Source organism: Sorex fumeus, unplaced genomic scaffold (assembly GCF_029834395.1).
Source record: "Sorex fumeus unplaced genomic scaffold, SorFum_2.1 ptg000265l, whole genome shotgun sequence".
NCBI lineage: Eukaryota > Metazoa > Chordata > Mammalia > Eulipotyphla > Soricidae > Sorex > Sorex fumeus.
This window is the reverse complement of record NW_026606322.1, coordinates 2292758-2318802: the sequence shown is the minus strand read 5'-3', so window position 1 is coordinate 2318802 and position 26045 is coordinate 2292758. Positions and strand designations below refer to the sequence as shown.

The 26045-nt window shown below is 39.7% G+C and overlaps 1 protein-coding gene across 1 annotated transcript in view; it reads right to left on the bottom strand.

Annotated features, from left to right (window-relative positions):
• HGD (homogentisate 1,2-dioxygenase) overlaps window positions 1–26045 on the bottom strand; it is a 52567-nt gene that overhangs the window by 10055 nt on the left and 16467 nt on the right. Inside the window, exons 5-12 of the mRNA XM_056109220.1 lie at window positions 17612–17671; window positions 15905–15996; window positions 13623–13657; window positions 12785–12864; window positions 12160–12259; window positions 9895–10019; window positions 7000–7104; window positions 1030–1156 (exon numbers count right to left, since the gene is read on the bottom strand). Of these exons, the coding sequence (XP_055965195.1) occupies window positions 1030–1156; window positions 7000–7104; window positions 9895–10019; window positions 12160–12259; window positions 12785–12864; window positions 13623–13657; window positions 15905–15996; window positions 17612–17671 (724 nt within the window). The remainder of the gene's footprint in view (window positions 1–1029; window positions 1157–6999; window positions 7105–9894; window positions 10020–12159; window positions 12260–12784; window positions 12865–13622; window positions 13658–15904; window positions 15997–17611; window positions 17672–26045) is intronic.

Here is a 26045-nt window from a genome sequence, read left to right as displayed (position 1 = left end):
AAAGAAAATGGTGAATAAGCTTTAGCTGCTAGTAATAACAGAACAAAAATAATAAATTTGATCAGTCCTATTGCAGATAAGAGGTAGAAAAACAAAATAGAGCATCATGGGTCTGGGTAACCAGATTAGACTTGGGAGGCTCTGAAGGGTCAGGCCCCAGTCACATCCAGGCAAGTCCATGTCCAGACACTCCCTTGCATTCTCAGGGAAGCTGGGACAGATCTTCCTTTAAGAAGTTGTTGAAGAAAGGCCATTTGGCCACAGACTGGCCAGGATTGAAACTCAACCAATCAGAGTGCAACTAATCCTTCACCTGAGTTTTAAATTTATGCACCAATTGGAGCTGAAATTTCCAATTGGGCCTGAAAGTTAATTTGCACAGTGAATCTGCATGTGAGCTATTTTGCCTTTCAGTTGAATGCATAGGCCATCCCCTCCCCAGGCAGCCAGAAACCTGATTCTATTGGCTGTTGGTTCTGTGTCTTCCAGGATACAGACCTCTTACTCCCAAATGAGGTTTGCTTTCACAGATGAAGGGGAACACGCAGTGTGCAGGGACTGCTTCCAGAACAGAGCCCAGACTAGTGTGAACTACAGCCTGCTTTAACCTACCAAAAGAATTGGGGAAGGCTCATTTTGCTAGTTTTAAAACAGAATTAGGTAACCAGCTTTCATAAAACAACAAACTCCCCATCTCCCAAAAGAAGTATCTGAAAAGTAAAGAAATGTCTTGGTATATATTTTACCAGACTTTCCTCCTCTTTTTAGGGCCAGAGGAACTAGACTTGGGGAATTGACTGTGTATCATTTTCAGAATCAACCCCACTTGCCATCCCCACCAAAACTGTTACAAGTCTACAAGCTAAAAGCACTTGGCAATGGCATTTAGGTCCAGGAGGAAGAATTCTGAGCACCCAGGACAGAAACACTTTCCCAAGTCCCACCTTTTTCCCTCTACGGGATGCTCACTGCTTTGCTATCTTTAATTTATAGATGTGATTTTGGCCAAAAAAAAAAAAAAAGACTTACTGTGGTAATATGGAGGCCGGAAGGTCTTATCAGCAACCCCCCATCGAGGTGGGAAAATTACAAAATCAGCAATGGCCACTCCAGGGCGGAGAGATTTGGCAGTCAGCACGGTGAAAATGGAAGGGTCCTGCGAAAGCACAGCACACGGAAACTAAACACACAGGAAAGGGAGGTGACTGTACAATGATACACATGTCCTGTGCGCTGGGAGGTGTTCACAAGTGACAATAATTTGTGTGCAGAACACACAGGCCAGGCTGTGGACTTGTTTTTAAGGGGCAGTAATCACCCATCTGATGTTCCCTTCTTGCTGTGCTTGCAGCAAAATGAATTAACACCAGCTAAGAGAATTTTGAGCTGTGTTTCACCCTGCTGAGTCCCATTTCCTGTAAGTACTACCCCAGGCATTTGAAAACCAGTGGTGCTCACCTCCTACTCTCAGCTTGGGGTGACCCAAGAGCTGGGATGAACTGCAGGGAGCTCATGATAGAAAGGTTGAAATAGATATAAAAAGAATATCTGAATTTTGATGTGGGTCTAGGATGTGCTTCTCTTTGAGGACATCACAGAATCCAGATGGTATTCTTGGGCAGAAAGGGCTGATAACTAAGTCTTTGTTTTTTAAACCTTGTTTGACCCTCAGGCTACTCAGACATATATATCATTTACATCACTGTTAGTAGTAGTTGTGTGGAAGAGAATTGTTGGGAGGTGGGGTTGGGGAGGCACTTATTATGATTTAAAAGAAACTTAGAACCCTTCAGTGGAAGAATAGATATTCAATTTAATTGAAATCAATCATGTTTGCTTTCAGATGTCATTATAAAGTATAAAAGTCATAGATGATGTGCCTTTCTTTCCTTATGTGAAAATAAGGGGGAAAAGGATATGAATGACAAAACAAGAGAAAAATAAACCAGTGGGCATTGCAGAGAAAACTGAGGTCATCAGAGTAGAAGGGAGGACACTAGAGCCATATGGATGGTAGTGCTTGCTAACTGTAAGTTAAAAAACAAAACAAAATATAAAGCCAACAACACAATAAAAATTGCCCTTCTCCATGCCCTGTCTCTGAGAGAATTTGTCTTGGATCTACCCTTTGGTGCAAGGCCCAGATTCTCTAGTAAACATTTATTCAACAAAAAAAAATTTTAAATGATCAAGCATTCTTGGTTATGGAGGCGGACAGGAAGTTATAGAATAGGTGTGGGAACAACTAATCACAGCAAGGTGCAAAAGGAAATCTGGTTTCTTAGCTAAAGATCTCAAGGAATGCAGAGGAAGGAATGCCTGACTCTTAGAGGATCAGGGGAGGCTTCAGAGAGGAAATGACGTTTGATATGGGTCATAAAGAATGAAAGGAGATAAAAAGGAAAAGGAAGGGAGCCAAGGAAGGAAAGAATAGAGAAGACAATTCAAGTACAGAGAAAATAGCAAAATTCACAGAAATCTTGTTAAGAAGCAAAATTTGGGTGCATTGACAGAAGGAAGAGAGGTTCTGGAAAATGAATCTACAGCCAGATGGCAAACAGCATCAGACAGGACACGTTGGAGCTCACACTTCATCCTAAACCACGGGGAGCCTACAAAGGCATCCTAACACAGTGACAGAAATGAACAAATCTGAATCTTGGAAAAAAAATAACTATTGTAGCAGCAGCACAGAGAAGACTGAGCCTGTGTAAATGCAAGTCAAAAAACCCTAACCCTCATTGTGTGAGAATAAATAGCTCTTCAGCTACTATGAGAAAAGATAAACCACTGAAGAAAAGGCAGTGAGACTCCAATAAAGCTCCACTAAAGTCTCAGGATCCCCTTTTTTCCATGCTGCTTTGGGTTTGATGCCTAATTTCCTTTCCCCTTTGGTGTTGTTAAGAGTAGCTGATTGTCAGAAAAGCAGTTTTGTCTTCTTCCTCCCCCCACCCTGAGATAAGCTGACCTGGCTCTGAGAAATGTTTTTGTCTCTGGTTCTCTGGCTTCAGCTCTAATTATCCCTTTAGCCTGTGGGTTAAATTAATCTATTATAAATTAGTTTGCAAAATAAACTTTCCCCCAGGAACTCAGGACTGCAGTTTATCAAGAATGTGGGGCCTTGGGGGCCTGGTCTGTAGTCAGGGGACCATTGGTAGCTGCCTAATTAAATGAAAAAATGTGACCAAGTTCATACTCTAAGCTTTCTTTGGTCTAAATTCAAGCACTGAATGCGTGAGAAACTTCATACGAGGGCTTTCCACTCCATTGCTGCTAAAAAAGACAGTTTGGATTTTTGAGGGACCCAGCTTCACAGCTCCTGAACCTCTTCTCCTTGTGCAACACCTCCACGTAGATCAATTTCCTGACTGACAACTCTGAGGCCTTCTCAGAACTGGCAGGTGATTTCCCACTTCTGGCTAGGCCCTGGAAGCCAACCTCTGCTATTTCAACAGGCACAGCTCCATAAGCTCCTGAAGCAACAACTCCTCATCAAATTTCACACTGCTAACAGTCAAACTTCCTACTACTGGGTAAAGACCCGCAGGCAAGGAAAAGAGCAATTCCTAGCCTAATTCTCAGAGAATCCCAGCGGGGTGTAACTCCAAAGATTCACTCTCAGTGCAGCAGGAGCTCAGTAAGTCCAGTGGGGAAGACACATAGCCCTCCTATTCAGTGAGAGAAAACAATAACACAGAAGGTTCTGCCAGCACCAGCCAGCTCAGTAAATTCTCAGACAATGACGTTAGTGACACCCTGGTGAGGACATTTAGTGAACGCAAGGAAAGAATGGTACAGATAATCAGCAAAGCACAAGAAAATACGAGTGCTTAAATAAGAAAATTGCAAACAGAAATGAAGAGTATAGTAGGTGATATAGAACAGCAGTGAAGGAAAAGGTAAAGGAGCTCCAAGAGAGATGGAGGAAGCTGCTAGAAAACAATGGAAAGTGGGAAATAGTCTGAAAAGTAGCATGGCAGAGCACCCTGGATAAAAAAGAGGAACAATGTAAGAATCATAGAGGTCCCTAAAGAATAAGGCAAATTCAATAAAGAAATAATAGTTGAAAAATCTTAGGTAAGAATTTTACAGATTTGAGGAATACAGGGACAGAGATCCAAGAGGCTCTCAGGGTCCCAGTGAAAATAGATTCAAATAGGGAAACTTCAAGACAAATTGTGCTCAAAATGACAAAATTCAGATAGAGACAGCATATTGAAGGCAACAAAATCAATAAAGGAACTTACATGAAAAGAAAGTCCATGAAATTCACAATAGATCTATCACATGAGCCAGAAGAGAAGGGAGGGATATAGTACCCAAACTCACTGAACTCACATCACCAATACCCGATCTAGCTAGACTACCATTCGTATTTAAAGGAACAATAGAGAGCTTCAAGCACAGCTAACAGCCTAGGGAATTCATGGGCTCTAAACCAATCTTGAAAGAAGCATTAAAGAAGCTCCTTTAAAAGGCTAGAGGGACTGGGGCTGTGGGAGTGAAGTGACAGTGTAGTGGGTAGGACTTGCGCGTGGCTGACCTGGGTTTGATCCCTGGCATCCTATATGGTTCCCCAAGCAACTGCCAGGAGTAACTCCTGAGTGCAAAGCCAGGAGTAACCCTAGCATCTCTGGGTGTGAACCAAAACAAAAACCAAAACCAAAGGCAAGACAAACTTCTCAGCACTTGGCATCAAGTGTGGCATACATGACATTTATGGTTACTTTCTATGGGTTTCAGAAAGGTTTGTTTACTCATTTTTTGCTAAGAGATTCTATATATTCTCTATAAAAATTAACATTTCATTTTTATAAAATGTTATGTCTGATTAGATCTTTTTATATATCCATAGAGATTTTTATTATAATCCATTGCTTATTAAGTGGCAGACACTTAAGCAGTATCTATAATATAATTCTTTCTAATGAAAGGCCAATATTCCCTTTTTAGGATAAAGCACACTTTAATACTTCATAAACCTATTCAGATTCTCCCCTTAAAATTTTCTTCTTCATTATTTAAAAATAAGGTAAAGGTAAAGGCCTTCCCGTTGATCGTCGATTTGCTCGAGCGGGCCCAGTAACGTCTCCATTGGAGACTTTGTTGTTACTGTGTCTGGCATATCGAATACTCTCGGTAGCTTGCCGGGCTCTCCGAGAGGGGCGGAGGAATCGAACTCGGGTTGGCCATGTTGGCCGCTTGTAAGGCGAACGCCCTACCTGCTGTGCTATCGCTCCAGCCCCAAAAAAGGGCTGGAGCGATAGCACAGTGGGTAGGGCGTCTGCCTTGCACGCAGCCAACATGGCCGACCCGAGTTCGATTCCTCCACCCCTCTCGGAGAGCCCGGCAAGCTACCGAGAGTATTCGATATGCCAGACACAGTAACAACAAAGTCTCCAATGGAGACGTTACTGGGCCCGCTCGAGCAAATCGACGATCAACGGGAGGGCCTTTACCTTTACCTTTTTATCTTTGCAGAGGGGCCATGCCAATCTACTAATTTTAGCATATGTGATGCTGAAGTGAGCACATTAAATTTTTCTTAATTCTTTTCATTCTTACTAAATTTTACATTTGTAGGATTTATCTATTTCATTAAATCTTAAAATTTGTCAGCACAAAATTAGTAATAATATTACTTTTAATTATAGATATGTATGCTGCCCTTGGGGCTGAAGTGATAGCATAGCGGGTAGGGCATTTGCCTTGCACGAGGCCCACTCTGGTTTGATTTCTCCGTTCTTCTCGGAGAACCCAGCAAGCTACCGAGAGTATCCCTCCCACATGGCAGAGCTTGGCAAGTTTCCCGTGGGGTATTCGATATGCCAAAAACAATAACAACAAGTCTCACAGTGGAGACGTTACTGGTGCCCCCTCAAGCAAATCGATGAACAATGGGAGAACAGTGCTATATAGATATGTAAAAAAAAGGATATGTTTTTGAAAAAAATATTTACTTTATCAATTTGTCATCTATCTATTCACTTTGTTTTGAATTTTGGTTTAGCTGTGCTGAAAATATAAAAAGAAAAAAATGAGAGAGATGAGAAAAGATACATAGTAAGGGAACAAAAATGGTCAAATTAATAAGAACTGAAGAATTTGTCTAGATCTGAACTTACGTGGTGGGGTGGGTGAGAGGGTCTTGAGGACACAGATGGAGGGAAGTGGGTACTTAAATGGTAGGTGTGGTGTGGAATGATGTATCCATGAAAGTATGAGTCACAATATTATAAATGCACGTTCCTAAATAAAAATGGCTTAAAAATAAGTTATAAATGGAGGAAAATAAAAACAAAACAGTTTGATGTAGAGTTCACTGGTAGCCAGAACAAGCAGCTTTGACATTAATGAGTAGGCCAGAGAATTTTATGAATCCAGAAAGTTTCCTTTCTCATGAGTCCATCACTAACATTAGCCGCTGGTTTTTGCATATGAAAATGTATCACCTTCCTCAATACCAGATTTTTTTTAACCTATTAAAAATTTTTTTATTGAATATCCATGAGATAGACCATTACAAAGCTGTCATCACTGGGTTTCAGTCACACAATGATCCAGTACCCATCCCTCCACCAGTGCACACTTCTCACCACCAGTGCCCCCTGTCTCCCTCCCACCATCCCCCAATACCCCGCATTTCCAGCCAGCCTGCCTCTAAGGAAGGCAACCCTCCTTCCTCTTCTCTCTCTCCTTTTGCCCAATATCAGATTTTTATCCATCTATGAGAGCTACTGTAAATTCTGTAGCAAACAGAGCTGTATTCACGGGTGAGTGTTTTGTGTCTGGTCTTGCTCCCTCGCTAGTTATGTGATTTATTTCTTCACTTTGTTGCAGATGATAGAAATTCCTGTTGGCACAGTGACAAATAACTAAATTCTGAGCTTCCAAGGGTGACACTGAAAATGTTGAGCTAATAAATCTCAGGGTGTACTATAGACTCCTCCCACCCAAAGGTTGTCCTAGGACCCAAAGCACTCCATTATCCAGACTTACTGCGTGATCAAAGGCCACCGCGTTGATAACCATGAAATTCTCCAAGTTGTACTTGTAGGGAGTATAGTTCCCATGCCAGGCCACAACATTGAATGGGGAGACATCCTGGTCACAAAGAGCAGGAAAGGTTGATCTTAATACCTGATGCTTTCATAGCTGTGGTTCTACAGTTTGTACTAGGCATCACTCTCTTTTTGTATTTTATTTTGTTCTTATAATTTAATAACGCCATCATTTTGGAGAAGTATAATCCTGGTTCATTCTGTGATTGCTTCATATGCCCTGAACTACCTCCCCTTTGGCCATTAACCCTCCTTCTAGTTCAAACACTGCAGTGCCTCTGATCACAGGACACATGTGCAGCAGAAACACAACCATTCTCCAAATAGTGCCTTGTCAACAGTTTCTTGTTTTTTTTTTGTTTGTTTTGTTTATAGATAGTGCTCAGGGTTTACTCCTGGCTCTCAAACATCACTCCTAGAGTGCTTAGAGTATTGGGGATCGAGTCCCGATCAGCCCCATGCAAGACTTATCTACTGTATTCTCTCTCTCTCTAGCATATGCCAATAGTTTTAAAAGAATTGTTTAATTTAAAGAACCATGATTGACAAAGTGATTGATAGTTGAGTTTTAAGCATATAATATTTCAACACCAATCCCATTACCAGTCAGCAAGTTTCTTAAGCAAAATGGTTACAATTTGTGGATGCCAATAATTCTAAGAATCTTGGCCACATCCCAAGTTTCCTGGAATAAAAGGTAGATACTGCTTTTCAGGTAATTACTGTCCAGAGATGCTGCTAACAGATGTAGTGTCTGGGTTGGCCAGTGCAAAAGGGGATGAATGTTTGTAAGATTTTTAGTATTAAGGCCTTGAGATTTCAGAAAAGTCCCTTGAGGCTGCTTCTTAGATCTGCCTTGGGGTATGAGAAGATCAGTGGTCTGCTGTAGAAAAGTAGTACTCATCACCTCTATGGTTCTTTCTGAGAATAGAACTCAGCTCAGAATGTTCTAGAGACTTAAATAAAGAAGCTATTCAGAATAGTGTGATTAGGGTTAAGTGAGTGGGCTAACAACAGCAGGATGACATTGCCATTACCTGGCTGGTAGGGTACAGGAAGGGAATATTGTTTCAGAACCCAGCAAGAACTAAAACCATGAGGAAGGGGCCATCTTAGGGACTTGCTAGTAAGTGCTGAGTCACTAGATTTCTGGGGGGATAATCAAAAGCTCTGCATTTGCTCATTTCTGGCGTGTGATACTATTACCATGATCACTTTTGAGTTTTCAATATAAGATGTCACTTGGACGAGATGTGCTTATCGTCTCTTCGCTCCACCATACCCACACCCAGTGGGAGCTCTCAAATAGACACTAAGATTTTGAAGGGATTCGGGTCTAGGTCGAAAAGATGAAGAGGAAAGAAAACCCAAACACTTACTTCCTCCTTCCCTCATATTTCCTGTGAGTACCTTCAAATGGTTGAACATAAATGAAGGTTAGCTGACGAGGGAGCCTGGGGTATACAGTTCATTTAGGTTAACCTCCAGGGGCACAGATCATGGTCGAGAAAGGAGAGCAAGTCTGGGAATACACAGAGAATGTGCAGCGCAGGGTTCACTTGGAAAGTGAAGACCATGTAACTGTTGGCTGTTCTAGGATGGTGGTTTTCCATCAACCTCATGTCAAAAAACAGTAAAATGAGCCTGCCTCATTCACAAGGTTATAATTTTTGCAAGGTGAAATTGTACCTAAGAGTTTTAATTTAAAAAGAAAAAATATTTCAAAGAACTTCTAAAGCAAATGGTCTCTGAACCACATTTTGAGACATTCTGCCCCAGAAAATGAGATTATGTTGATGTAGGGGTCACAGAAAACCCTTAGGAGTTAATTTAAAGTGACTAGTCAGCTTTTGCTTCTGCTATTCAAGGAAAATAACACACCTTGGCAAAATATGAGAAATAGTTAAATGAGAAAAAATAAAGCAAAGATATTGAAGATATCTTTGGGTTACTTTTATCATGATTAAAGGTAAAGGTAAAGGCCCTCCCGTTGATCGTCGATTTGCTCGAGCGGGCCCAGTAACGTCTCCATTGGAGACTTTGTTGTTACTGTGTCTGGCATATCGAATACTCTCGGTAGCTTGCCGGGCTCTCCGAGAGGGGCGGAGGAATCGAACTCGGGTCGGCCGTGTTGGCCGCTTGTAAGGCGAACGCCCTACCCGCTGTGCTATCGCTCCAGCCCTTATCATGATTACTTTAATCTAATATACTTTTATGCAATGTATTAAGCAATAATATTTTCATATATTATGGATATATGAATATATAAAATATATAAATATATAAAATATATAGATATATAAAATATATAAAAATATCATGAATATTTTTATTCTTTTATGCCTTTACTTAGTTTTTGTATTATGAAGATGGTGGTATAAACAAAGTCAAGTTAATTAGCTGAATCTACTTGTTTGTATCAAACATTGCTTGCTATGAAATATGATGGCTCTTGGTGAAAAAGAATATTAGATGATCTATTTATTAATTGATTATCTTTTTCAGACAGTATTATTCTGCCTTTATCTTATGTTTTCCACATCATTTACAGAGTCCTGTATAAGCTTGAGTTTTCCATTGATCATGGAATGGAATGAACATGCCTTTTGGATTCAGACGCATTTTCAAATGTTCGCTTTTGCTTTTTACTGTGACATTTGGTAAATTGCCACTATATCAGTATTTACATTACTACAAATAGAGCAAACAGTTTCTTTTTTGTAGGATCATAGTGGCCTGGTAAAGAGTGGCATTTGTAAAGCATGGACTTGGAAATTACTAAGTGTTCAACAACTATTTATTCCTTCTCTTGCTTACCAACTTTTTCAATTACCTGTTTGGAAGCAAATAGCTTGCCCTGGTACTTATTAATCACTGTGTAGCCACCTGGCACTTGGCGATCTTCATACCAGGCGACAGGTATCAAGAAATCACGAGGATTAGCCAAGCCGTTGGCTCCTAGAACACAACAACCCCAAAGTCTTTTAGACACGTAAGAAAGAAGTCACATAAGGGAAAATGCCTATGGTTGAACAAGGACACTTTGCTTCATTGTTCAAAGATTCTTTGAATCCCAAGTCTGGTACCTCGTACAGGAAGACGCAACGTATTTGGTCGGGGAAAAAGAATATGTACATATTTTCATCTTGACCAACATTACCTCCTGAAGTTGTGGATATAGTTTATAAACATTTTACATGAACTATTGTATCACTACAGGGGAGGGGAGGAGAGAAAGAATTTTTTAAAAAATGATAACAGAAACTATGATAGAATACTAGGTCTTCCATTCCCTCTTCCATAAACCCTGATAAATTCAGATTTCATCCAGAGCCCTTGAGAAAGAAGGGTTATATACTGTTGCCCCAGGCATGCCTCTGCTTTTAGAAAAAATTCAGAATCAATCCAAGTCTCTAACACTACTCTGGAGCCTGATGAATCCATCTGCCACTGAGGGGGAAAGAATTCAGCACTTGCCTGTTTACCTTTGCTTTGCAAGTGCTCCCTCCAGACAAAGAAAGTAAATCAAAAGACTGAGAATGAAAAGAATAAGTGCAAAAACATAATTTAACTCTGAGAGGAGAGACCCAGGGAGTGTTTTATCGTTTTTCACTTCCTGGGGTTAAAAAAAAATGAGCCCCCAGCTGGTTAGTAAATTATATATATTTTCCAGAGGGTACGTGTTCCCGGAACCTAGAGGCTCGGCTGCCTGCAGAGCAGCAGGAAGCCAGACCAAAGTGGGAAGAGCCGGTGGCGAACAGGATGACAGACGCCCGCAGGGCTCCAGCTGCCTCTCTGCCACCGCCCACCCGTCTCTGACTATTCGGATCCCCCAGGGGAGTGACCAGAAGGCACATGCTGTCCTGTCCCTGTTTTGCTTTTAAAAAGCTGTTAACAAGGAAAGGAAGAGCTGGGAGGTGTGGCTACCACCTTCAGCAAACACACCAGAGATGAAACCAAAGGCCAATTATCCCAATCACTCCAGTTCTCGGGAAGAGATGTTTTGAGAACAAACCCTCCTTCCTCCCTCCCTTCTCTCCAGCTTGCCTAGTTTGATTTTGAAGGTTGAAATCTGACTCATGGCAGCTGTGGTTTCCAGCTCCATAGCAGTGAGCGATGTGCTCTGGTTTCTTTCTTTCTTCTTCTTCTTCTTTTTTTTATTGCTAAGTGGGTGGGTTTTGTGGAGTGTGCTCAGTAGGAATGTGAAGTTTTTAGATTACACATATTTCAGTGGAGTTTCCCTTTGCAGAGGAATATAGCATCTGACATTTCTATTTTTTTTTCAATTAGTTGAGAAGATGATTTCTTTTCTATTCACAAAGCTCATTCCCACTTGGATGTTTTTGTTTAAGCTACCCTTTCCCTCTTTATTTTCTCTCAAATTTTCATTGTCCAGTCTCACTTCTTTGACAAGCTCTACCTGGTGACTTGGAAAACAGAAATCTAAATTTATACATCCTTTGAGGGGTATACACTGTATAACTACAAATCTATGACACACTGTCTTGCTTTCAGTGTTCTATATGTGTTTATAAGAGAGACTTGGGGCTGGAGTAATAGCACATCAGGTAGGGTGTTTGATTCCCAGTATCCCAGATGGTTCCCCAAGCACCACCAGGAGTAATTCCTGAGTGCATGAGCGAGGAGTAACCCCTGTGCATCGCCGGGTGTGACCCAAAAAGCAAAAAGAGAAAAAGAGAGACTTAGAAGGGGTAGCTAAGTCACTTTCTGTTATGTATGGGATTTGGTGAAAAGGCTTGCTTCTAAAGATGTTCCTCTCGCAATCCTTGGTACATGAAAGCTAAAACTAGTTATGGGATCAATATTCTGATTATTCTGATAAGCTGATAAAGAGTTCAATTCATTTGTTTGTCAGTCACACTTCACAGAATCTCTGAACATAGAAATCCAAACCTAAGTTTAAACTCTTAGGAGGTTTCACTGTTTCTGAAAATCCCAACTGCACTTGGTCAGAAAAGTTGTTTGGAGGGGAAAGCTGAAATTTGAAAAATGATAAAGGGAGAAGAATAATGAACTCTCAGGCAATTTTCTGTGTCTTGTATCCTAAGGGACTTAAAGGGTAATAGGGAATATTTACCAATTGGTCCTAAGTCTGGCAACTCAAAGTGGACACCATAGACTTCCAGGATATAGCCCCTTGTCTCTTCGAAGACATCTATGCTGAATCGCATTCCTCTCTGGAACAGGAAGAAGACACTGTTGTACATCACCAAGTCATAGCTTCAGTTATGAAGATACCCCTTTCCCCCCAGGGCATAATGTGCAAGAGAACGGTTATAGTCATCTAACAGGGCTATGTATGAGAGATGGCTAACTCAAAGATTAATTAGAAAAATAACTTTAATTACATCCGTGATTCAAACTAATTCTGGCTTAACTTCTCACTGGCTTCAGAGATACTAATTTAGTCAAAAATTTAAAGAGATCTATTCTTACTACTTTCTACCCTTTTCCGTAGGACTCAAAGCCTTATCCTGAATTTGAAGGAACTTGAATTGACAAACGCTGATTGCTTTGTGATTGTACCATTTTAAAACAAAAACAGGCACCAGTGCATGTTTGCCCTTCTTTGTAATTCAAACTCCCTCCCTTTTGCCCAGACATGACAGAGAAATTTTAGAGTTGGAAATAGCAGCAGCTGCAGCATCTGATTGCTCCAAAATTAGGGAGAAGCAAGGAGAGAAAGGGGACACATCACCAACCTGAATGACGCAGATCTCATTGGGCTGCACCAGCATCTTTCCAAACTCGGTGTAAATGAGAAGTTTCCCTTTCTGGGGAACTAACACAAAGCACAGGGCAGCAGTGAGAAACTCTTTCCAAGGGAGAACCATCTCAGGAACGGTCATAGAACTTAAGGGCTATACTTGATTTTTCATCTCAAAGAAAAGGGCTTTATTTAGTTTCACGGGCAAAAAATGTCTATTCTAATGACTCATGTTAGGTCTTTAACTATTTAGAAGAAAGGGAATGAAAAAAAAACTCTCCTCCTCCCCCATTTTTTTGGTTGCCAAGTACAGAATGCATATATGCACAATACTGTGAAGTGACTAGAAAGAGTAGCAACAATGGAATGGAAAAATTATTCGTTTTTGCTAGTTCCAACAGGAGGCTGGTATTAGCATATTTCATGTTTACATCAAAATATTGACTTCCAGATAATGATAATAATATAAAATGGGTTGACTTGATAAATCTTTAATAGACGTTTCATTAAGATGGTCTCATGCAAATTTATGTTTAGATTGTAGATATCAAGGACAGGTGGTCTTTTGGGGGACAAGTTTAATGTCATGTCAGAATTTCTTTTAAACTGCTAGGTATGCCATATTAGAAAGGGCCAGAATGATGAAGAATAGAAACAAGAAAATAGAATAGTCTATGCAGTACACTAGCAATCTTTTTCAGACAACCAATAGCCTTTAGACTTCAGTCTATAGATTGAACCAAATAAGACTGAAGGTTGAAGGAAAAGGATATGTGTGAAATTGAAAGACAGCATGGGACTAGGATTTAATTTACAATAGAGTCTGAACTTACCAATTAAGAAATCCCCATCTGAATTGTAAAAACATCTGAAAAAAATAGATAATTCTTATAATTTTCAGTGTTGACACCACCTGGACCAATGAAAATTCACTCCACTAATTGTTTAGTATTCACTGTATGACAGGCTCAGTGCACTATATGAAATGGTGAGAAAAATTACCCAGTCTCTGTCCTCATGTAGCCAAAAGTCTATAGAAAGTCATAAATAGAAGTATATTTTTGCAAACAAATGGCATTACCAAAGTAAAATTAAGGGGAATGAAAGAATAATGAATCTGAAATACACTCAGAAGTCAACCAGAGCTTCCCTGAAGAAGGGACATGTAATCTGAAATCTGCATGAATTATCAAGGCATGGGCTTGGGGAAGGGTTAGAGTATTTCAAAAAGAATAGCTTGTGCAAACAGTTCAAGATAAGAGGACATGTGGCAGGTTCAGGAATGGAATGAATGCTAGTGTGACTCAAATGGAGAAAAAGCACATAGCTTGATATGAGACTGGAATGAAAGGCAAAGGTTCAGTGTTTTCTGAGAGACTGTGATCTTGAATCTGATTCATGGCTGAAATAAGTGACTTTCCCAGAATAACTTAGCCAGAAAGGGTGGAACTGGGCTTGGTACACACCAATCCACTTCCACAAGTAGTATGCTAAACAACTATGTATTCTGCTTCCCAATGAAAAGGCAAGTATTTATTTGTCTGTTTTTTCTTATTTAAAGTTCCCAATAAGGGGCGAGAGAGATGGAACAGCTGGTAAGGCGCTTGCTTTGCATGCAGCCGACCCAGGTTTGATCCCAGTACTCCATATGATTCCCTGAGCACCACCAGGAGTAATTCCTGAGTGCAGAGCCATAAAAAGTCCTTGAGCATTTCAGGGTGTGGCCCCAAAACAATAGCAAAAAATCCAATTCGTAAAATATATGTAGGATATTTAAATATATTAGCTAGAGTCAAATCCATCAGCTGTACCTGTTGCCCAACAGGTGTTTCACACAGTGTGACTTTGAACTCAAAAGCAGCTCTGGGAAGCTTTACCAAGGTAAAGATAGTCACACTCAAACCTGGTCAGTCAAAATGCCTTTGGACTGCTCTTGCTTTCTAGTGCCCTGTCATTCTTTTTCTGGTTTTCACTGCCATAGGAGTTAATCATTGTGACACTTGTTACTGTGTTTGGCATATTGAATACATCACGGGTAGCTTGCCATCGCTCTGCCATGCAGGCGGGGAGGAGGAATCGAACTCAGGTCGGCCATGTTGGCTGCGTGCAAGGCAAATGCCCTACCGCTGTGCTATCCCCCGCGGTAGGGCGTTTGCCTTGCATGCAGCCAACATGACTGACCCGAGTTCGATTCCTCCGCCCCTCTCGGAGAGCCCGGCAAGCTACCGAGAGTATCTTGCCCGCACAGCAGAGCCTGGCAAGCTACCTGTGACGTATTCGATATGCCAGACACAGTAACAACAAAGTCTCCAGTGGAGACGTTACTGGGCCCGCTCAGGCAAATCGATGAACAATGGGAGGACAGTGACAGTGACAGGAGTTAATCAAAATAGAAATGCAGTCATTCTTCCATATCCACAGGAAACAGTTCCAGGACCCTCATGGGTATCAAAATTCACAGATGCTCAAGTTTCTTATTATAAATAATTTAGTATTTGCACATGACTTATGTATATCCTTCGCCATATTTTAAATTCCCCAAGATTAGTTCTAATTCCTGCCATAATTTAAAAGTGTTATAAATAGTTGTTACATGTGTTGTTTAGGAAATAATGACAAGGGAAGAAGTTTGTATATGCTCAATATGGAATTAACATCTATAGTCCTAACCAGTAATAAGTAAAGTAAAAAGTAAAGGCCCTCCCGTTGTTCGTTGATTTGCTCGAGTGGGCCCAGTAACGTCTCCATTGGAGACTTTGTTGTTACTGTGTTTGGCATATCGAATGCGTCACGGGGAGCTTGCCAGGCTCTGCCATGCGGGCGAGATATTCTCCATAGCTTGCCGGGCTCTCCGAGAGGGGCGGAGGAATCGAACTCGGGTCCGCCATGTTGGCTGCGTGCAAGGCAAACGCCCTACCGCTGTGCTATCACTCTAGCCAACCAGTAATACATACTCTCAATACTCAGTTTGTTGCCCTGCTCTTTGTAATTACTAACAAATGTGTAGAAACATTTCTCAGGAAAAGAACAATGATGACAATAACAACACAGTTGTTACCCTCTGGTTGGTGGTTCTTGGGGAATGTGGGTGTTCTATCAGCATCAAGTCACTTACCTGTTTATCATGGAGGTATTGCAGAGGAAGATGTGAACAGCAAGCCCATTGTTAGATTTGATGTCTCCAGCTCCACACAAGGTGTACAAACCCTGGGAGAGACCCACAGCAGGGGGAAGGGTGAATGTGAATAGAACCCAAGGAGCCAGCCTCCTCCTCACCCCTGAAAGTTATAGGGGTCTTTTAGGTTCTACCAGGTTTTGTTACCATTTTTCTCTGGGAACCCTGAGAATTCTGGGAATCAGGCTGTCATTGTGTAACCCAGAGTCCACTGAATTATGCCTGGTTTCCAGCCTCCATATCTACATCAGATGAACTTCTAAAGAATTATCTGGTATTTTATCAGTTGCTTAAGATCAACCTGTAAGAGTTCCCTTTCGGAGTTAAAGTCAAGCACTTAGGAGGTTTGGTGACAAAGGTTGCAAACATTTGGGAGCATTAACGCCCTTCAAATGTACCCACCATGAGGGTGGAGCTCTGCTTCTCATTTGGCTCAGTCCTAACCATGAACTGCAGAAACAGCACAGAGGAAAGCATTCTGACCAACTCTGCTTTCTAAGAAATCAGGAGAGCCCAAAGGTAAGAAGCTTTACTACTGTGGATATCAATAACTCACACAGGTTGGGGATTTCTCTTAGTATTTTAATATGTTTGCAAACTTAGGGTCTATTTAAATGAGTCTACACAGGGTTTGGAGCATAGGATATGAAAAAAACACTCAACAGAAGTCAAACAATTTAAGATCCTCTGTAAGAAAGCTGTAATCTGAGGTTGGTCTGCAGGACCTTCTAACAACTTCTTTGAGCATTACCTTCTTTGTAATCACTCCATTACCTACATTTTTACCTACATAACCCCATTCTTCTCCTCCACATAGGGCTTGCTCTGAGCATAGATGTTTCAGTACACCCAGGGCTCACTACCAAGCAGAAGTTCTAATTAGCCTTTGCAAAATAGAGTCTCCACACTGAAACTGATGATATTCTAGCTTTGGAATCCATTTCAGGGAGGTTGTGAACTTGAATGAAGACCCATTTTGACTTAACACTGACTGACATGTATAATTTTGTTCACTCAATGGTGGATTAAAATCAACAAGTTACATAAATATTGACTGCTTAAAATATTGTCAGAGGTAGAAAAGAATAGATTTTTAAAAATCACACTATAGTTACCACAGATATTCAAAATATCATCAATGCTTATACTTCTCATAACCCTAGTTATTAGATTTTCATAGATTCTGTGATTTAGGGTATTAATAAAGAAATATAATATAATCAAACTTAATTTGTTTTTAAAAATAATTTTTGTCTTTGCATTTTAATATAATCTGCTTGTTTTTTGTAATTTACTTTATGCCTGTATAAACAGACGTTGCATCAGATGATCAAAGGAAATCCATGGAGCAAAAAGGCTCTGAACTTCTGTTCTAGTCCCAAACAAAGAAACCCAAGGCAGGTGAGTGTTCAATTTCCCTTAGCTCTTCAGAGATGTGGAAAACATCTCGTGAATGCCCTTTGGTGTCAGGGGCCATATGGTGCCTGTAAGAAAGATGTCCCTTGGCCAGCCCTGAGAACAGAGGCAGGTGGTGCTGTTTCTGTGGCTGGTTGAAGCCTGCTTCTATTTGGCAATCCACTGGCAAATGGCTTCATTCCTCACTGTGTGCGAGAGAAGAGTGGGAAGGTGGAGATGGTATTGACTTACGCTCACAAAGTCCACTTTCTTATTTGATGTTTTTGGAATCTCAAATGGTTTCCATCGAAGCTGGAGAAAGAAAACATACAGGAAAATTATTTTACAATGGGAAACGGTAGAACTTATAAATAAATAATATCAATTTTACAGAAAAAAGGACAGCTGCTCCTTCTCAGAGGCTCTGACTTCTTATGATTTTGTGTGTGTGTTTTAAATAGGCATCATTTCCTGAAAAAGGCTCTGTTGGGTTCTGTAATATGTGTGAGTGTGTGCATTATGTACATGCATGTTCAAGTTATATATATATATATATATATATATTTATATAGTCTTTGTTCCTTAGCATTTTAAACTGTAAAAATTGAAAAATTACATCATTGCTTTCTCATTTCAGCAACTGTTTGTTTTCTTTAACATTTTACTGGGCATATCAGTGAGTTTGACTGATGCTGCTTTTTATATTATTTATAATCAGCTCTATTTTCTGGCACACCATTCGCTCTGTGTGGGCTCCTGATACTGCAGGGGAAGGTTCTACTTCTACTTCCAGCCCTTGGAGCTTTGAATTATTTCTTTAAGAGAAAGAAAAAGCACCAGCTGAGATTGGATTTGGTAAATGCAGTACTGGGTTCAGTTTCTTCACCAAACCCCGTGTTGATCCCCAGGCTTCCTGATGGTTTAGTTTAAATCACATCAAACTTAAATTTAATAATGAAATGATCCATGAAGTGGGGAAAAAAACAGCAGGTCTGAACCCTACCCAAAACATCACCCCGGCTCTTATTAATTAACTAGGTTGCAGGCCTGATGCAGCAAAGCAGACAGCTGATAAATCTAGTGGTCTTAGGACACACCTCATGGAGTGACCTGTGTACACCTGGAGGGCTGGGTGATGCTTCTGGTGCGTAATTGCTGTGTCTGTTCTCAGCAAGCTCTGCAGAGCCTCCATTACATTGTGGGATTAGCTCATTCTGTGTCTCAGAGAAGCAGTCAGATGGGAAGGAAGCAAATGGAAAAGGCAGTGCTAGGATTATTCTCTCTTCTGACATACACAATAAGGTGGCAGCCTCTGTGTTTTTACACGCCTGATCTCATTCTGGGACTACTCAGATTTTAAAAATCCATAAATTTTTTGTTTTGAAAAGCACTGTTGAAATTGTGCTTCAGAAAGAAGGAAAGAATTTAGGAATCATTCTATTCCTAAATCCTAATTTAATTCATAATTCAATTCCTTTTACTGAGAGAGGTGGGGGAAACTGCCAAGCAAAAACATGAAAAGGGACTTTTATCAGATAATACTGATATTTATCAGATAATACTCAGCAATACTATGCATCAGATCATTGTTTCTGTTCTGGGCATTGTCAGTGTTTAGCAGCATCCCTGACTTCTAACTCACAAGATGCCAGGAGCGCTCCCTTAAACTGCAACAGCCCCAAATACCTTCATATTTTGTCAGTTGTTACCTGCAGGGACCAATTTCCCCCGACTAGAGAACCACTGGCCTAAGATGACAGTCTCTGACATCAGTCAGGGCCACAGGTTGCTGTGGCTTTGGAGGGGTAGCTTCTGTTCAACTAACAACTATTTGCAGCTTCCCTCTATGATGGTAGTGCTGTCTTCTCTATGCTCATGAAAATAGATTCCACATATAAATCGCCCAGAACCTCAGATCTAGGAAGAATCATAATTTTAGGTTCCCCAGTAGAAGTGATTTAAGTGAGTCCCGGGCAAAGTTTTACGTTTTTCAGAAATTCTGAACTCTTCCCCCCCGCGCCTCCCCCCAGACGAGAACAACGTGGAGAATCTTTGAGATGCAACAACAAATTAAATAAGAATCTGTGAAAGTGAAGTTCAGGGATCAGTTTTTTTTTTTTAATAAAATGTCGATTTTATAAAAGCTTTTTAATGTGCAATAACGTTAAAGAATTAGCATGAGGGGGGCCAGAGCGATAGTACAGCGGGTAGGACGTTTGCCTTGCACGCAGTTGACCCGAGTTTGATCCCTGGCATCCCATATGGTCCCCCCAAGAACTGCCAGAAGTAATTCCTGAGTGTAGAGGCAGGAGTAACCCGCGAGCATTGCTGGGTGTTTCCCAAAAAGAAAAAAAAAAAGAATTAGCATAAGGGAGTTAGAGTTTCTATAATTCAAGTAAGTATTATGTTTAGGAAAGATTGTTCAGTCAACCAACCAACTAAATTGTGGAGTTTTTGATATATATGATTGCAATATGCCAATTATTAAATAGTAAGGATGTTTAAATAATCTAAACCTAAGAATTTACAAATATAAGGGGGGAGGGAAGAGAGCAATAAAAAAGAGATAGAAAAGGAACTGAGAAAAATCTCACTAGAAAGAGAAGCGTTGCTGGGTTTGTTTGTTCATCTTGCTGAAGTTAAAAACGTGTTATGGGTAGAAATTAAGTCTTAACTCCCAAAGAAGAGGTTTCTTTTCTTGGGTAGGAAAGACTGAATAAGAGAAGGTGATGGGTTGTTTTAGTTGGATTTTGTTGATCACTTTTCTGTTGCACCTCAGCCCTCAAGTCATGAGGAGGCAGACCCTTAGCTGGCAGTAGAGTATGGAGAATGTTTCAAGGGACCATAACCAGATGGAGGCATTGGTTTGAGGCCATAAAGACTGTTCAACTAACAACTATTTGCAACTATTTGCAGAATCTCATTAAGGATAATGAAGAAGCTTCGAATAAGCTCTGTGCCCATAAGAAGTCAGATTTTGATCAAGAGTTTTTTTATAATATCATGTTGTTCTATATGAGGAAGATTTGGTGAGGGAATGTTCAGGAGTCCGTTAATTGGAGGGGAGAAACCTCTTTTGCTAAAGCAGATGTTCAGCTGAATTACATGTCGATGGAGCAGTAGCCTTCTAATCCAAATGGCCAGTGGGTATACTTTGGATAGAAGCAGGGGCTCTGACTTCTGCAACTCTTTCTGTTCCCATTTAGTCTGGGACCTCAAGCAAGTCATTTCCTTTCTGTACTTTGTCACTTTCTTACAGGTCATGATGGAGTACGGGGTTAAAGATATAACTCCACAATTCTCTTTAGAAAATAATAATAATAATTTTATAATCTTACTAGTCCTATAATTTAAAATTATCATCTTCATAGCACATGTTATTATTAAATAATTATAAACATATTTAATTTATATTTCAAAACAATAAAATTAATTGTAGCACCCAATGCAATGTCTGGAAGTTCAATGGATATTAACAAATATTACTTGACGGAATCAACATATAAATATAAGGTTCTGAGGTTACTGATATTATCTCAAAGGACAATGTTAAAGTTGTGAGTTTTTAGAAGTAAAAAACAACATCTAGCCAGGCACTAACTAGTAATTTGTCATATTTATTATAATTGCAGAACCTGGAAAGCTCCCCATGGCATATTCGATATGCCAAAAACAGTAACAATAAAGGGCCTCGTTCCCCTGACCCTGAGAGAGCCTCCAATATGCTATTAGGCTACACTAGCACACGACAGGGACAAATGGAGACGTTACTGGAGCCCGCTCAAGCAAATTGATGATCAACAGGATGACAAGTGACAAGTGACATATTTATAAAATCGCAAAGATTACTTATCAACTGTAAACAATTCTTCACACATGTAAAAAGAAACCCATTTCTTTTTTGGCATTCCTGATTTTTTATCCAGTTATTCTATCAACTACTGAGAGATAGGGGTAGAATTTTCCAACTATTACTTGTGGATTTTTTTTAATTCTAAATTTGCCTATTTGTTTTGTATCTGTATACTAAAAATTCTATTACAAAATAATTTGAGTTAGAAAATATTTGAGTTAGACATGCTAACATGCTAGCAGCATTAGAGGTAAATGGGCATTAGAAGTCTATATTATCTATCCAAGAATTTTGAAGCTATATGTGGATGTAATCATCATCACACTATATAAGCAATTGCTAGTAGGAAAGATGGCTAGGAGAGGTCTAGGGCAATTACTACAGTGAGTTTCTGTCTAGACAAGGAAAGCTAGGGGCGGGGGGTGAATAAAATTAAGCTGTGTTTCACTGAATTCTTCAACAAAGAGGAAAGTTTGAGGAAAAATGCAACATGGCAATGTGGAGAGAAATTAGACCTCAGTGATCTCTTGGAGTTCTTTAAGATACAGACAAGAGCAGAATAAGGAGGTTTAAGGTTGCTGTAATTTAGAAAAAAGGACTTTCAAAGCCTGAGAAGACTGCAAAACAGACGAGTCATTATGTAGTTTAGATGATATATATACATATATACATATATATTTATGTATAGAAACCTAGAGTTCTATTTGACTTTGCCTTTTAATTAAACCCAAGGACCTGTATCTGTGACTGAACACCTATCACAGAGTGAAACATAGAAGTCATTCAATAGAGATTTGTTACATGACATGTAAATCTCACAGCAACCATTTGAGACTCCTATTATTATTGTTGTTTTAAATTTAGAAGTGAGAAAATCAATGGTTTAGAGAAGTTTTCTCTACAAAGACTGATGCCAAAAATTTCTCAGCCTCTCTTATAAACCCACTGTAAAATTTTGACTCAACCCATCTTGATCTGTTTCCCAAACAATTCATGATCTCACAGTTTCCTGAGTTCTGGTTTGTATCCTTTCAGTGCTCTTGTATTTGGTATCCAATGTGACTGATTTACTGCTCCTTCAGTGCTGAGTCACTTTGTCCTAATGTGAATCCCAAGGTGCACACCTTGCTAAGGCCCTTCAGGGTCAGTAAATTGTGCCCAATTTTCCTTATATTAATTCATTCCAGTTATTTACTGGACTGCACTCTGAGCCAGTTCTTACAATAGGTAAATTAGTGAATGTCTCTCCCTCAGGCAATCCATTATAGAAGACCCTGAGCATGTGGGTACTTTATGAAAGGAAAATAAGAAATGGATAAGAAGATACTTTAGGAGAAAAATGTAAACAATAATATTACCTAAGAAATAAGCACTGGCACTAGTCATATTTATCATTCTTATTTGTGGAAAATAACATATACATAAAGATATGTGGAAAATAACATATACATAATGAAATTATCTGGTGTGCACACAGTTTTAACTTCTTTCTAAGGAATGAAATGAAGATTGATTGAGATGTTCTATAAAAAAAGCAAACACAGAGATGTGGAGAAAAAGGAACCTTCATTAATTTTGAGGCTGTTAACTGGTTCAGCCTCCATGGAATATATTTCAGTTATTTCTCATGAGTTTAAATAGGTGACTGAGGAGATGACTCGAAAGAATAGAGCACGTGTTTTGAATGTGGGGGCGCTGGGTTTGATTCCCATCACCCATGGTCCTCCAAGCAATGCTGGCTATGACTTTCCACTCCTACCCTTAAGCCCCCAGAGTGAAACTGCCATGCACCCATTACACTTGTAGGTGTTCTATCCAGAGACACACACACAAACTAATTTGGAAATATACACAAAAACCTATGTTTGCTGCAGCACCTATTTATCATGCTATAATATGATACGATATAAAAGAATATAATACTACAGAAGACTAGATAAAGAAACAAGGTATGTATACAATGAAATACTACTAAGCTTTAAGGGAAAATCTCGCCTTCTTATTACAACATGGTTGGAACTTAAAGGGATTATGTTAATATGAAATGTCAGAAGGGAGAAGACAAATGCTAGAAGTCTCACTCATGTGTGCTGTAAAAAGAAACCACGCAAGGGAGGAGACAATATTCGATGAAAAAAATGGTTAGACTCTGGGCACATAGATCCTGCTAACAAACTTGGGTGGGCAGTGGACTTAAAGGGTCCAGTGGACTGTTCTAGAGAAATTATACTTTTGTGAAGGGTGTGGTGTGATAATATTGTACCCTTAGAGCATACAAGCATTTATGCCCTTGTAAACCAATGTTACCTCAATAAAAATGAGTTAAAGTAATATTTATTTAATAATATAAATAAAAATGAGTTAATTTTTTTCACTGAGTTGTTCAAGAAGACTAAATAAGAAAATGTGGACTATAATGTTGGCAAATGCCAGTTAATACTTTTAGTAAATGTTATCTAGTCTGTGGGCTGGAGAGATAGCATAGCAGGTAGGGTGTTTGCCTTGCACGCGACCAACCTAGGTTCAATTCCTCTGCCCCTTTCGGAGAGCTTGGCAACCTACCAAGAGTATCCAACCTGCACGGCAAAGCCTGGCAAGCTCCCATGACGTATTCAATATGCCAAAAAAACAGTAGCAACAAATGTCACAATGGAGACATTACTGGTGCCCACTCGAGCAAACCGATGAAAAATGGGAGGACAGTGCTACAGTGTTATCTAGTCTGTTTAGGATGATGGAATCTGAACTATCAGAGAGTCAATTCAATTTTTTTTTTAATTTTACTATTTGGAAGAAATTATGTACTAGATACTGAAGGCCACATGAAGTTAGTAGAAATAAAAGTTTACTCTCAAATCATCTGAGAAATATTTAAAGAGTCCAGTAAAGAAAGTGGTACATAAAATGAGTCTTAACTTAGGGGTAAGACTTGGGCGGGTGGATATTTGTGAGGGAGAAAGATAAAACTTAAAGCTGATGAAAGAACACTATTAAGTTATTGTCTTGAATGGTGATGATAGACATGATTGGTAAGTAGGGGACATGCAAGATTTGGAAGATAAGGTATTAAATCAGGGCTTTTGATCACCTATCTTAATCTTCTGTGCCGAGTTAGTTGGACAGTGGGAAAGGGGAATTTCACAGAAATTAAAAATAGTTCTGTTGTTGTTTGTTTTGGTTTGGGTTCTGCTTTTTGGTTCACACCTTGAAGAGCTCAAGGATTACTTCTGGCTTTGTGTGCTCAGGTCTCACTTCTGGCTGAGCTCAGAGGACTATAGGGAGTGCTACAAGTTCAGCCAAGCAAGACAAGCACTACCCACTGTATACTATTACCCTGGCCTCAGGAATTAAAGGGTTTTAAGATGATAATCTAGTAAACTGGATTTTACAGCAAGGTGTAGAACAGGGTCAGAAAGACACATAGATCAATTAGCAGAACTTTACAACAGTTCAGATAAGAATAATTGAGGTCTGAATTAGATGGTATTAAGATAAAGAAGAAAAGCAAGCTCTATCATTGTGGTTTTTAAAATGAGCCATCTGGAACAAAAATTCATCTGGAGACTCCTGGATATCACCCCAGACTTTCCAAATTAGAATATCAATAATGAGCCTGGATGAATCTACAATTTAAATTGTCTATCTGAAACTGTAATGTATAGTTCTTGACTTAGCACTCCGTTCAATGCAAAGGAAGACTGAAAAAAGTTCTTAAAGATGACTTGAAGTGTTAAAACCTGAGTATGATGAAGAAAAATTATGTTGCTAGCGGTCTTGGAATAATTAGAGAGATAAGAGAGTTTGGATTGAACTGTGATGGCTTCAAGAAGGCAACTGCTTGGTTGGAATATACACAGGGCACTGTTCAGTGTGGTTTTAGAAATCAGAAGGGAGATTTATAAAATTTATTGCATAAGGGTGGTAAAATAATGCTTTGGCTATGAGTGATATTTGTTAGATTAGTAAATTAAAATGTGGGAATAAGGAGTTTGGTGAGAGGGAGATAAAGTGGAAGATAGACTACAAATGAGAATTCACAATGAAGTGACTCCAGATCAACTTCGTACAATATGACCCATTAGGTTATAGCAAACATACGATTGGAATTTCCTTGGGTGAGGTTAGATCTCTACAATCCTACCTGCTTTGGTGGGTGTATAAGTGCTAGTTGGAGGAAGTGGAGGGCCAAGATGGCTTGAAAAATCTTTTGCTGTTCAAGGAGTTCCTCCTTGCAGCTTACTCAAGTCAGACAGTATCTTTTATTTTTATAATTTTGTTTTTGGGTCACACTCATGTCTTACTCATGGCTCTGTGCTCAGGGATCACTCTTGGTGGTATTTGAGAGATTAAATATGGTGCCAAGGTATCAAACCCAGGTTATACACCTGCAAGTCAAGCACTCTACTCACTGTACCCTCTTTCTCTGACCTTGGATATTTTAGTACTAGCAGTTAGCCTAAGACAAAGAGCATGTGACAAAAACAGGAATTGTTAGCTGGCACTCTAGTTTGAAAAGGGAAAAAAAGCAGAGGGAGAGTTTTATAAACTGAATTATCTTCTCCACCAAATTCAGATATTGAAGTCCGAATTCCCCAAAACCCAACCTGTGACTGTATACAGAGACAGTGTCTTTATAAAAGTAGTGAAGTTAAAATAATGCTATTATGGTTGGTCCTACTTCAATCTGACCAGCATCCTAAAGGAAAGAAAAGAAATGGACACAGATACAAAGAGGGAAGAAAGTGTGAAGACACAGTAAGAAGGTATCCATCAACGAGCCAGTGACAGAGGCCTCAGGGTTAGGAAACTAACCCTGCTGGCACACTGACCTCA